General features: G+C 54.1%; 1 protein-coding gene across 1 annotated transcript; it reads left to right on the top strand.

The window, feature by feature from the left end:
• Nucleotides 1-6,539: 6,539 nt before the first annotated feature.
• On the top strand, nucleotides 6,540-9,834 carry Mafb (MAF bZIP transcription factor B). Its single transcript, XM_046433672.2, has one exon. The coding sequence runs from the start codon at nucleotides 6,933-6,935 to the stop codon at nucleotides 7,902-7,904; it is 972 nt and encodes a 323-aa protein (XP_046289628.1). The 5' UTR covers nucleotides 6,540-6,932; the 3' UTR covers nucleotides 7,905-9,834.
• The last annotated feature ends 1,555 nt before the right edge of the window (nucleotides 9,835-11,389 follow it).

The following is an 11,389-nucleotide window of genomic DNA, read 5'->3' as shown; positions in this document are numbered from 1 at the left end:
AGAGCCATTGAGTGACCACAGCAGCTCCTGGCTGACCTGAGGCTGGGCTTTTGCATAGCCCAGCAGCTGCGTGCTCTTCATCAGCTCCAGGTAACAGGTCGGGACAGTGGGAGGTGCTACTCACTTCTGTGTACCCCCCAAGCTGTGATGAGCCTGTGGCGGGAAGCTGGAACCCAGAGCCCTGCAGAACACTCAGATGAGAGAGGAGGAATGTGAGTCGGCCAGAGGGCAGGGCGTGCCCAGACCATCCAGATTCCGGGAGGCAGTCCTTCATCAGGGAGGGGGGGGGGGGACACACTGGGACAGAATGAGGCTTGGTTCAGGAATGATTGCTAATAAGGGAGCAGAGGGCACTGGAGGGGTGCAGGGGAAGCCCGAGTCTGGGTATGAGACATCACAAGAAGGGCCTCGCTAACTTCATTCATTCATTCCACAACAGTGATTGAATTCCTCCTGGCGTGCATTGGCTACTGGGCGACAGAGACTTCCTGTAGGAACTCATGATTCAAGATCCTTCTAGTTTCTCAAAGTATGTTTTATGCAGCAGAATGACTTAGGGACTTATTAAAATGCAAATTCCTCAGCTCTACTCAGACCTGTAAAATCAGACTGCGGTTAAGGAATCTGTGTTTTAATACATTTTCTTAAGTGAAAAACATTTATACTAGCTGATCCAAACATTGTCCTTGAACTTCCCTGTGGTTTTTTTTCCTAAGCCCTCTCCCAAACCTGGCTCACCTTGATCCAACTAGGAAAAGGAAGGAATAGAAGTATGAGCCTTGCCAAGTGACCCCAGTATGTGTGTTTTCTCTTGAATAACAAGGATTTTTATACTTGCTAGTAGGCTCTTTTACCTATATGCCTGCTCAGGAACATCTAACTCCTCCTGTAGCTTGGAAAGTTTCATATACAACCTCTCCTAAAGTCCTTCAGGGACAAGAAATGGATTCATTCTAGGGTGACATGTGCAAAGGCCCTGTGGTAGAACACATCAGAACACATCTAAAGAAGTATGCATGCCAAAGACATTATGAGGGGAGAAAGCTGGTGGAGAAAGATCATTCAGGACCTGAAGGCTATGTTAAGGAGTTTGGATCTTTTTCAAGTGTCAAAGGAATTTATATTTAAGCCAGGTAGTAGGGAGAATGATCAGATCCATAGATTAATATAATATGAAAACTGGCTCTACTCCAGAGCCAAACCCTTTGTTGTCATCTAAGTAACAGGGCAGTTTGGATGAGGGTGAATTCACCAGTTGGAGAGCCAGAGCCATCCCGTGGTGGAGGGAGAGACAGAGGGTGATGGCTGGGCTGTGGGAGGTCAGATCTTTAGCCCTGGGCGCAATGATAAGGTTTCAGAATTTCCAACACTGATCTTGGGGTGGTGAGATGTTGGTGGGAAAAGGAACTGATTATCCCTCATTGAACTGTGGCTTTGAGCAGTCATCTCCTTATCAGGACTGAGCAGACTCTTCCTCCCTTTCTCCTTCTTCTCCACCTCTCTCTCTCCCCCTCTCTTCTGATATATAAGAGATAGAAAAGTTGATGCTGAAGATCCAACTCTGGCCAGAGGCAGGGCTGAGGATCAAGGCTAAAGACAGCTCCAAGGATGGGAGCTAAGATCAGAGGTCAGTCTGAGGCCAATGGCAAGGGACGGGATGGGAGAACTTGGTTAAATTTCTCTTCTTTAACTTGCACCCCTACCCTGGTTTCTCTGAGGCTCTGACACGTTCAGGGGAGAAGAAAGGGAAGGAGAAAGAGCCCAAGGGTGTTTGTGGTCATCTACAGGAAGGCACATTAAAAACCTCCCTCAGAACTGAGTTCTCAGAAGGGACTTGGCACTTGGTAGAGGTTCTGCAGTGAAAAAACCAAAAAAACCAACCAACCAAACAACAATAAGAAAAAAAAAAAACACCACCCAAAACAACACTAATCCCATGGAGAGTTGGAAATCTTGACTCAGAGATGGCTGGAGAAGAATTGCACAGACACTTGGATCCCTGGGATGCGCCTGCTGAGATAGGGACCCTACACTTCACAGTATTCAGAGCCCTGGACTTGAAGGTGATGTTCCAGCTCATCACTGGGGGCATAACTTTAAGTAAAGTATTTAACCCCTGATAACTTTGGTCTTTGTGCAAGACGGGGATGATCCTGCTGATCACAAAGGGCACTTGTCAACTGAGGGAGCTGACAGGCAGAAAGCTCTTAGAACTCTGCTGTATGGCCACATCTACCTGCCTGCCTGCCTATCTCTGCAAAATAGGCATAATAATAGTTGCTACATCTTGAAGTTGTGAGAATTGAATGACATAAAAGGCCTTGGAGATCCCTGTATGAATAGAGTGAATGTCATTTTGGAATAGCCCCTCTGTACTGGAGCAGTGCTGCCCAGTGGTTATCTAATGCAGTACTGTCCAATAGAGATAGAATGTGGATAACACGTGTAACCTAAAACTTTCTAGCAGTCATATTAAAACGAAGTAAAAAGGAACAGGTGTATTAATAATAAATTCCCACTCTCTGTGTGTACATGGGGTGGGCAGGTCCCTCGCCTCTTGGGGTAGCAGCCAGGGAAAGGGCTTTGCAGGGTCAATGTAACTGGTTCCCATCTGGGACCTGCTCAACCTTCTGCTGCCTAAATGCTACCAGGACACAACCCTAAGAGCAAGTACTGGGTTGGAATCTGATGGCCCTTGTGTGGGGCAGGGGAAAGTAGAAGTGGTAGGTACCTTTGGGAAAGAGGAAAGGCAGAAAAACCTCTTTCCTTTGGGAAGTCACAGATGTCTAGAGGCTCCTGGAAAGAAACTAGTGACACTACCTGTGGATAATGAAAACACAGAGGGCTCCTGGGGGTGAGCCCTGGGGACCTTGGGACCACCGGCCTCTGCTTGGCGCCCGGATAGTACCACCTTGCAAACCATCTGGCTTTGAGGCCCGGGAGTTTCCAGCTCCTCAGTGCTGCGGGCTCCCCACCCAAGGCACATCCCCCTCCATTACCTGCCGGCCCTTCTTTCCGTACACCTCCAACCTCACCCCCTGGGTGCGGAGTTCTCCTATTTGCTCACCAAACACCTGCAATCATCCGGGAAATCCACGGGTCAACCTCGAACCTTCCGGTTGAACGCGCATGCAGAGAGCTGCGCTCCACTCTGGAAGCGCACAGGAGGGCGCGCAGCGCGGCCTCACTAGTTACCCTGTTGTCTGAGCACGGGGTGCGTAAAGGCAGCGCAGCGAGCCTCATACCCAGCAGCTGGCAGTGGGCTCTGCAATCCCTTAGAGAATAACCTTTCCCCACCGCCACCATCCCGAGTGCCTGAGGCTTCGTCCCTGCTGGGGCCCCTTCATTAGGATCTGTTGTTAAAGAATCCCAAGGTGGTGAATTTGGCCCAACGTGAGGTGGGTAAGGAGAGGAGGTCTATTTGGCGTGAAACTCCTCAATTTGGAGTTTTGGCGGCTAGAGACCAGCTGCTCAGTAGAAGGGTTCTGGCTGCTGCTAATCCTGGGGTTTCCTTGAGGCTCAGAACTCTGCACGGATTTGGATCCTGTCTTCCTTTCCACTGCTTCTCCTCCGATGCTTCGCTTCTCCCGCCACCCCTTCTGGTTTTCTTCAGTGCGCTGGACTCTCAGTTGAGAGGTTTTCAGCACTCCTCGACCCCACCAGCCTTTTAGAAATAGGGTGCATCCCCCGGATCCTGCTGTATACCTAGGATGGAGAGCCCAGCAAGTTGATTCAGAGCCCGCGAAGGCAGCCCAGAGGTCAAAGGGCTCCGGGGGCTCTGAGACCTTTCAGGTCGAGCGCAACAGAAACGGGAACCAAACTGGCCACGAAGTGGGGTTGCTGCCCTGCAATGGCCTTCGCTCCAGGGCAGCCTCCAGGTCTCTGTCACTCGCCGCCGCCTGACAGGGGTGGGGTTATTGCCAATCTTTTGGGAGGTGGGGGGTGGGATGTCTGGGGGATGGGGAAAGAGGGAGTGGCTACGCTGGGATAGCTGCAAAGAAACGGATTTTGGGTAGAGGTGAACCTAGGAACCAGCATGGATATCTCAAAGCCCAGGGGAAGGGAGTGACGACAACAGAGACAGGCACTGGACAAAGAGAAGTGAACCTGCCCAGACAAAGCCTGAGTCCTACAGACCCTAAGACGGTGGCAGGGCGCCTGCTGGAGATTTGGAACTGCAGGGCTGGGGCCACCGGAATCCCCAGGGCCTCAATGGACCACACTCTTGAAACTCAGGTCTCAGTTCTTCAAGGCAAGGGTCTGGAAGACCAGAGGGGACCCATGGGGGTAGGGCATGGCCCCGCCTGCCCTTTTTTTGGTGTGCATCGCTGAAAGCTGCAGCGTTGGGCGCACTAAAGAAGCCCAGGGTTTCTTGCGACTCGGAGGAAGGGAGCTGCTAGGTTCAGAGAGTGGTGTGTTGTCCCGCTTAGGCCACCTGAGGCGGAAGCCATAGTCTGCGCAGACCCAAGACGGAAGGTTGAGAGGGGTCTCGAAACGTTCTCCGCTAAGCCGGGGTCCAAGCCTGCGCTCACCGCAGGAGAACGCGACCCGGACACTTACTGGCGGGTGCGTGTTCCCAACACCAAGCTTTGGGTAGGAGCAGCGCCGCAGACCGGGCCAGGCTCTCTCCCCAGGCGACCAAATCATTTAGAAACCACGCTTCTCAAAGAGGGTTGAAGACAGATTTTTTTTTTTTTCAGTATTACAGTTAGTGATATAAACCGTTTACTTCAAGTTTTAGTTAAAATACGTTCATTTTATTAAAAATAGGCAAGTATGACCACGCCCTAACCCAGCCTCCCCGAAGGCAAGAGTATAGAGGAGTTTCAGATTATTCGGAATCAAATATTTTACTTTCTAACAGTTGACTTAAGTCTGGTCCCGTCCGCACTGGTATGGCCCACCGGACCCCTATGCGCGGTGTCAGTCATGCCGGTCCCCTGCAGATAGCGGCTGGGGCACACTCACCCAGAGCACTCTTTCGCTTTTCGCTGCGCACCCAAAGCTGGAGAGCAGAACGCCACGCCGGAGGCGGGTCGCGTCTCCGCGTCCAGCGAATTCGCGATTTATCAGCGTTGGGATGTTGGGGTCCGGGTCTCTGGAAGATTCCTTATTTCTGGCCATCGTGGCCCGGGGTAGGGAGAGTGCGCGGCGCCTAAGAGCTCTGTCTGAATGCCTAGTGTGCTGCATTCCGGTTTCCCCGTCTGCGCTCCAGGGAGGGTTCTCACTGGACTGCCCTGGGCACCCTAGCTGTGGCGTTTCCACTTGCCGCCAGTGGACCTCCCCTGTCCAGGACCTTTCCGCGCGGGAAGCAGCCTACTGGCACCTCCGAAGGCGGGGGCAAGGAATTTCAGCGGGGGCAACCGGGGCTGGCGGTTAAGACGGAAGAAAGGACCAGAGGACACGTGCGTGGCTGTAGGGGAACCTGTCCTAGGCTCTAGTACAGTCGCTGCCTGCGTTCTGTGCTAGCTCGGGTTGGCCCAAGTAGGGAGACCTGGCTGGGTCCGGGCGCCGTCCAAGCCTTCTGGCTAAGGGCCGGGCGGTTCGGGCGCCTTTGCGCACCGTGGCCACTTGGGGTCGCACTTTATGCCTGTTTGAGCCTCTGCGCGGCCGGCACACGCCGGGATCTGCTTAATCGTTACAAAACGTTCAAACAAAAACAGGGCCCGTTCCCTAGCAGCCAAGAGACACCCCGAGCACCGTCCCGTGCTGGCCTCGGCCCCGAACCTCAGAGCGCTCTGGTTTCCGTGCATTTGACTGGGGAAAGGGATTTGGGGCCTTTGGGCCGGTTCTTTCTCGGTTACCTCCGTCGTGAGCATTTGGGGGTGGGGTAAGCGCAGGGAGCTGCAAGGCCGGTGGAGTTGTATTTTAGGACTCCGCCACTGCACCCGCTAGGAGGGTTACAGCCCATCTTGGCCCAAGAAAGGTCCCCTGAGGTTAAGAGTTGGGTCTGAACACAACTCTCGGAGCCCCAACCTCTTCCTCCCTCCAACACACACAAATACACGTAGACCTTCAGAAACACAGGCACACATGGCACACATTTCACTCGGCCAGCAGCCGCGAGGGCACACAGAGCGTCGCCCACTGGGCGGGGGCCGCTTGGGAACAAAGGGCCCGGGAGATTTCGTCCCTGCGCTCATTCCGAGCCTCCTTGGGAGTGACACGGGCTGGAATAGGGATGCAAAGGATATTGAGGGAGGTGAGAGAGCCCGGGGTGTGTGTGGGTGGAAGAAGCGACCTGGCCAAGAGGTGGGGCGCGCAACTAAGGCGAGCGTGCAGGGGCCAGGACCTGGAGGGTGGGGGGTTGGGCCCAGGCCGGCCGTCCCACTCCGCTGCAGCCCTTTGCCAGGCCTCGGCGGCTCCGGGGCTGCTCCGGCCTCCAGTCAGCTGACTCGGGGGGCGGGGGAACTGTCAGGCGCGCCCCGCCCAGCGCCGCTGGGCCGCTGGGGCCGTGCAGCCATTGGCCAGCGCGCCGGGCCGCCCGGGCCCCTGCGCCCCAGTGACATCAGGAAAGCGATAAAAGGCGGCGGCGGCGGCGGATCCTGCACAGCTGCACCGCCGGGCTGCGAGCGGCTGCGAGCGAGAGAACCTTAGAGCTTGAGAGCGAGAAAGCGAAAGGCGGGCGCTCGCCCCGCGCCTCCCCTCCGCCCTTCGCGCGCTTGGCTTGCCTCTCCACCCTGCCCGGCTTGACCCGGCTCGGTCCCGTAGCGGCCACAGACCCCGGCACTGGGGCAGCGCAGGCAGCCTCGGGACTCTCTGGCGCGCCGCCGCGTCCCCAGACAAAGGCTTGGCCGGCGGCCCCGGCCCGCTGCGCCCTCGGCTCCCCGCCTCCCCGGCTCGCCGCTCTTCGCCCCCGCGCTTGGCTCGGCGCGCTCCGGCCGGCCGCAAAGTTTCCCCGGCGGCAGCGGCGGCTGAGCCTCGCATTAGCGATGGCCGCGGAGCTGAGCATGGGGCCAGAGCTGCCCACCAGCCCGCTGGCCATGGAGTACGTCAACGACTTCGACCTGCTCAAGTTCGACGTGAAGAAGGAGCCGCTGGGGCGTGCAGAGCGTCCGGGCCGGCCCTGCACGCGCTTGCAGCCCGCCGGTTCGGTGTCGTCCACACCACTCAGCACACCGTGTAGCTCGGTGCCCTCTTCACCCAGCTTCAGCCCGACCGAACAGAAGACCCACCTCGAGGACCTGTACTGGATGGCGAGCAACTACCAGCAGATGAACCCTGAGGCGCTCAACCTGACGCCCGAGGACGCGGTGGAGGCGCTCATCGGCTCGCACCCAGTGCCACAGCCGCTGCAGAGCTTCGACGGCTTCCGCGGCGCTCACCACCACCACCATCACCACCACCCTCACCCGCACCACGCGTACCCCGGCGCTGGAGTGGCCCACGATGAGCTGGGCCCGCACGCTCACCCGCACCATCACCACCATCACCAAGCGTCGCCGCCCCCGTCCAGCGCAGCCAGCCCAGCGCAACAGCTGCCCACCAGCCACCCCGGGCCGGGTCCCCACGCGGCGGCCGCGGCGACGGCGGCGGGAGGCAACGGTAGCGTGGAGGACCGCTTCTCCGACGACCAGCTAGTGTCCATGTCGGTGCGTGAGCTGAATCGCCACCTGCGGGGCTTCACCAAGGACGAGGTGATCCGCCTGAAGCAGAAGCGGCGGACCCTGAAGAACCGGGGCTACGCCCAGTCGTGCAGGTATAAACGCGTCCAGCAGAAACACCACCTGGAGAATGAGAAGACCCAGCTCATTCAGCAGGTGGAGCAGCTTAAGCAGGAGGTGTCCCGGCTGGCCCGCGAGAGAGACGCCTACAAGGTCAAGTGCGAGAAACTCGCCAACTCCGGCTTCAGGGAGGCGGGCTCCACCAGCGACAGCCCCTCCTCTCCCGAGTTCTTTCTGTGAGTCGTGGCGGGTCCCGGCCCCCCGCTCTTTCCCGGGCCCGGATCCCCTGTCCCGTGTCCCCAGCCCTGGACTCCCTTGGACTCTGTCCCTGCCATGGCCCCAGCCTTGACCTGTTTGACTTGAGCGAGAGGGAGGAAGGGCGCACGGGCCGCGGGCTACGGGAGGGAGCGCGGGCGGGCAGGGGACCTTGGCTAAGGCGAGAGCAGCGCACGCCAGCTCCGCCTCCTAGACTCGAGCAGAGCCAGAGAGACGAGGAGGGTGGGAGATCCCGGAGCAACTTTTCTCTAGGCTGGAAGGCGGCGAGGCGTACTACCTAAGAGTCGCCCAGCAGTCTGGAGACTCCTGGCTTTCTGAACTTTGAGAGTGCTGGGGCCGCTGCTTCGAAGTCCGGAGCTCAGTCCGCCCCAGGAAGAGAGCAGAGGAGAGGAGAGGGACCCTGGCGTCCCAGCCCGCTCAAGGCGAGGCTGAGCAAAGGGAGGAAGAGCAGTGGGACCTGCCTGTCCAGAGTCCGGAGAACAGTGGTTCTCAGCCGAGAGACGCGGGCCTCAGTTAGGACGTTCGGCGCGCAGATCTCATCAGTTTTATTGCCTGCTCGATTATATAGAAAAAAATACGAAAATCTGCATTAAAAATATTAATCCTGCATGCTGGACATGTATGGTAATAATTTCTATTTTGTACCATTTTCTTGTTTAACTTTTAGCATGTTGTTGATCATGGATCATAACCCCCCTTGTTTCTTTGGGTAAGAAGGGATCGCAGTTTGGAAACTCCAGCGGCTGCGAGCCGGGTTTCAGTCCCAGCTGTCGGCTTGTAAATACCCGCCCCGCCAAACCGAATAGAGAACGTGGCAGCAAGCTGAAGTGTCTTTGTTTGGGTTTAGTATTATGACATTTAAAAAAAAAATTTGTAAGTAAAAACAAAAACCAAACAAATGTTCTGGGGATTTAGCATTAGGCAACAACTTTGTCTTGGGGCACCCTTAGAAGTTGCATGTTTTCTTCCCTTCCCTTGTCCACATTCAGTTCTCTTGTCCTCCTGCTTTAGTTTTCATTTTGGGGAGTTTTGAGGGAAAGAGGATACAAGGGCAGGAGCAGTGGTGGAGTGCCATACCCGGGACCCTAGAAATGGTCCTCAATTTCTGCCTTGTCTCCTGGTCAAGTTGACACCCCTAATAAGAGAGGAAAGAGAAACACGTCTCCTCCGGTTTTTATTTTAATAAGAAGAATCACCCCAGGGTCTTTTTTTTTTTTTTAATTCTCCAGTTTGCACTCCTTGCAGGCCCCCCAGCCCTCCTAGGGTGAGAAGATTCCCCATCAATGGTGACCCCAGCTTGTAGTGAAGCAGCTGCCACTGCTCAAAATATACCAGAAACCCAAACATTGGCAAGTAAATTTGCAACTTTAGACCAACGCATTATGTGTTTTGTTCCCTGCTTTTGAGATAGCAGGAAGAGTTATTGGTGGTTTCCCCCCCCCTCCCCTTCAGTTGTATAGTAGTTATAGGGAAGATCTGGGCGTTTTTCTTTATTATTACTTTTTTTTTTTCTGCAGGTCAGTAAAAGGATTTAAGTTGCACTGACAAAAAACAAAAAACAAACAAAAAAAAATACAAAAAAACAAAATGAAAGCATATTTTTTAGTTCCCATTTGAAATTGCTGGCGCTGCTGGCCGGATGCATTTTTGAGTTTGTATTAGTTGATAAATTAACAGTAATAACAAGATTGTATGAACCGCATGGTGCTTGCAGTTTTAAATATTGTGGATATTCGTCCTGCATCAGAAACGAGCTTTGGTTTTTACGGATTCAACTGTGTTGAAATCAAACTTGCCGCAACAGAAACTGTTTTTATTTCATGTAAAATAAGGGATCAATTTCAAACCCTGCTTATGATATGAAAATATTAAAACCTAGTCTATTGTAGTTTTATTCAGACTGGTTTCTGTTTTTTGGTTATTAAAATGGTTTCCTATTTTGCTTATTAAAACCATGGAAATGGTGTTTATTTAGAGAACTCCGCCTTTGCATGACTTTGACTCTCTTGCTTCTTCAAGAGTTGCACCAATTTGGGGGGCACTCTCCCCCCATGGCAATTGAAAAGAAAACCAAGTCTGGACAGCTGTCTTCCTTGAGTGTTTGACTGAGTGTGTGTATGTGAACCTCAAATGTATTTTCTGCTTCTCATCCTAGGTCCAAACCCCGGTCGAGTTTGCTTCTGAGCCAAGAGGGTGCGGGCCCAAAAGACCTCGGAGTCCCTAGGCATGGGGCACACGCCACTTATTCAGTGCTTTCAGGCTTGGCAATCAGAACTACCCTACTAGACTTCCCTGCTCTGAATAGTGAATGGCAGAAACCAGGAAGCCAATAGTTCTTGCCCTGATGGGGAAACCACGTCATTTGGGTGCTCCGCGGCCCTTTGCCTTCCTGCCCAGGCTTCAGGTCTCTTGACTTTCTTCTGCCTGGTGGCAACCAGAGCTGCCTGGAGCTGAATGCTCTGAATGGAGGCCTACCCACCCCCCCAAAGGCTGGTGAAAGCAGGTGAAACCCAGCACCAGATTTGGCATATAGGGCCCTCCAGACAGGAAGCCCATCCTCCTCAAGGACTTCTTTTGGGGGTAGTGTGCTTAGGCTTGCAGCGCTCAGCCCCACAGAAGGGCACACCACTGCGGAGCCTGCATTTCAGTGGCTCCTTAAATTGGGACTTGAATGGGGTTTTGGGGTCATCATTCTCGCACACCAGCTCTGACGGCAGCCTGAATATCCCAGGCCAGAATGTGGCCCTAGACCCTTTCCTTTTTCTGATACTTGGAAGATCAATGTTCACTTAGGTGCTCTTGGCCTCCTTGGAACCCTGTCTATAACTTAGGGTTGACACATCTGGGATGTGGGATAGGACCTCCAAATCTCAGAAGAGTTCTGTATTCTCTTGGCAGTAACTTCAGGGACTTCCAGGCTCCTTAGACTCAATATTCAGATTGAATTTCTCTGGCCCAGAGTTTCTAACATGAAATTTCAGGACCCAATGGGGGTGGGGTGTAGGAGCTCCAGCCAGGAACCTGAGCTGGGTGGAGCTTGGGAGAAGGAAGGAGAGAGCGAAGCTGGCAGAGAATAGATTTTGGCCAGGATTCCTGGAGACTGGCGGGCAGAGGTGGTGGCTGGGGGTCTGGGGAAAAGGGATGGAGAGCTAAAAATATAAAGGTACAATAGTATTAGCAATAATTTACATATATAATTCTTCAGTGTCCTGTAGGAGAGAAGCTAGGGATTTCATCTTGAATTTGATTCCCCAAACCAGTCCATTTAGATAAGCGAAAAGACCTTTCTGGCAGGGAAGGTTTTGGCTGAGATCTGGGAGGAGAGGGTAGTTGAGCCATTATGAGTAGATGAAGGGGCGAGAGGGTGTGATAATTTCCTAATTGTATTTGCTAATGCACCTGCCTAGAACGTGCCTATATGCATAAATGCATCCCCTTTGGGGCAAAAG

Source organism: Marmota monax, unplaced genomic scaffold (genome assembly GCF_021218885.2).
Source record: "Marmota monax isolate L192 unplaced genomic scaffold, Marmota_monax_Labrador192_F-V1.1 WCK01_AAM20220418_F8-fsc00014, whole genome shotgun sequence".
Taxonomy (NCBI): domain Eukaryota; kingdom Metazoa; phylum Chordata; class Mammalia; order Rodentia; family Sciuridae; genus Marmota; species Marmota monax.
Note: the sequence above shows the minus strand (reverse complement) of the source record. Positions and strands in the feature narration are given on the sequence as shown.

What these genes read in the sequence shown, in the direction of transcription:
- Mafb (XM_046433672.2), top strand. Translation starts at nt 6,933, where the DNA reads ATGGCCGCGGAGCTGAGCATGGGGCCAGAGCTGCCCACCAGCCCGCTG.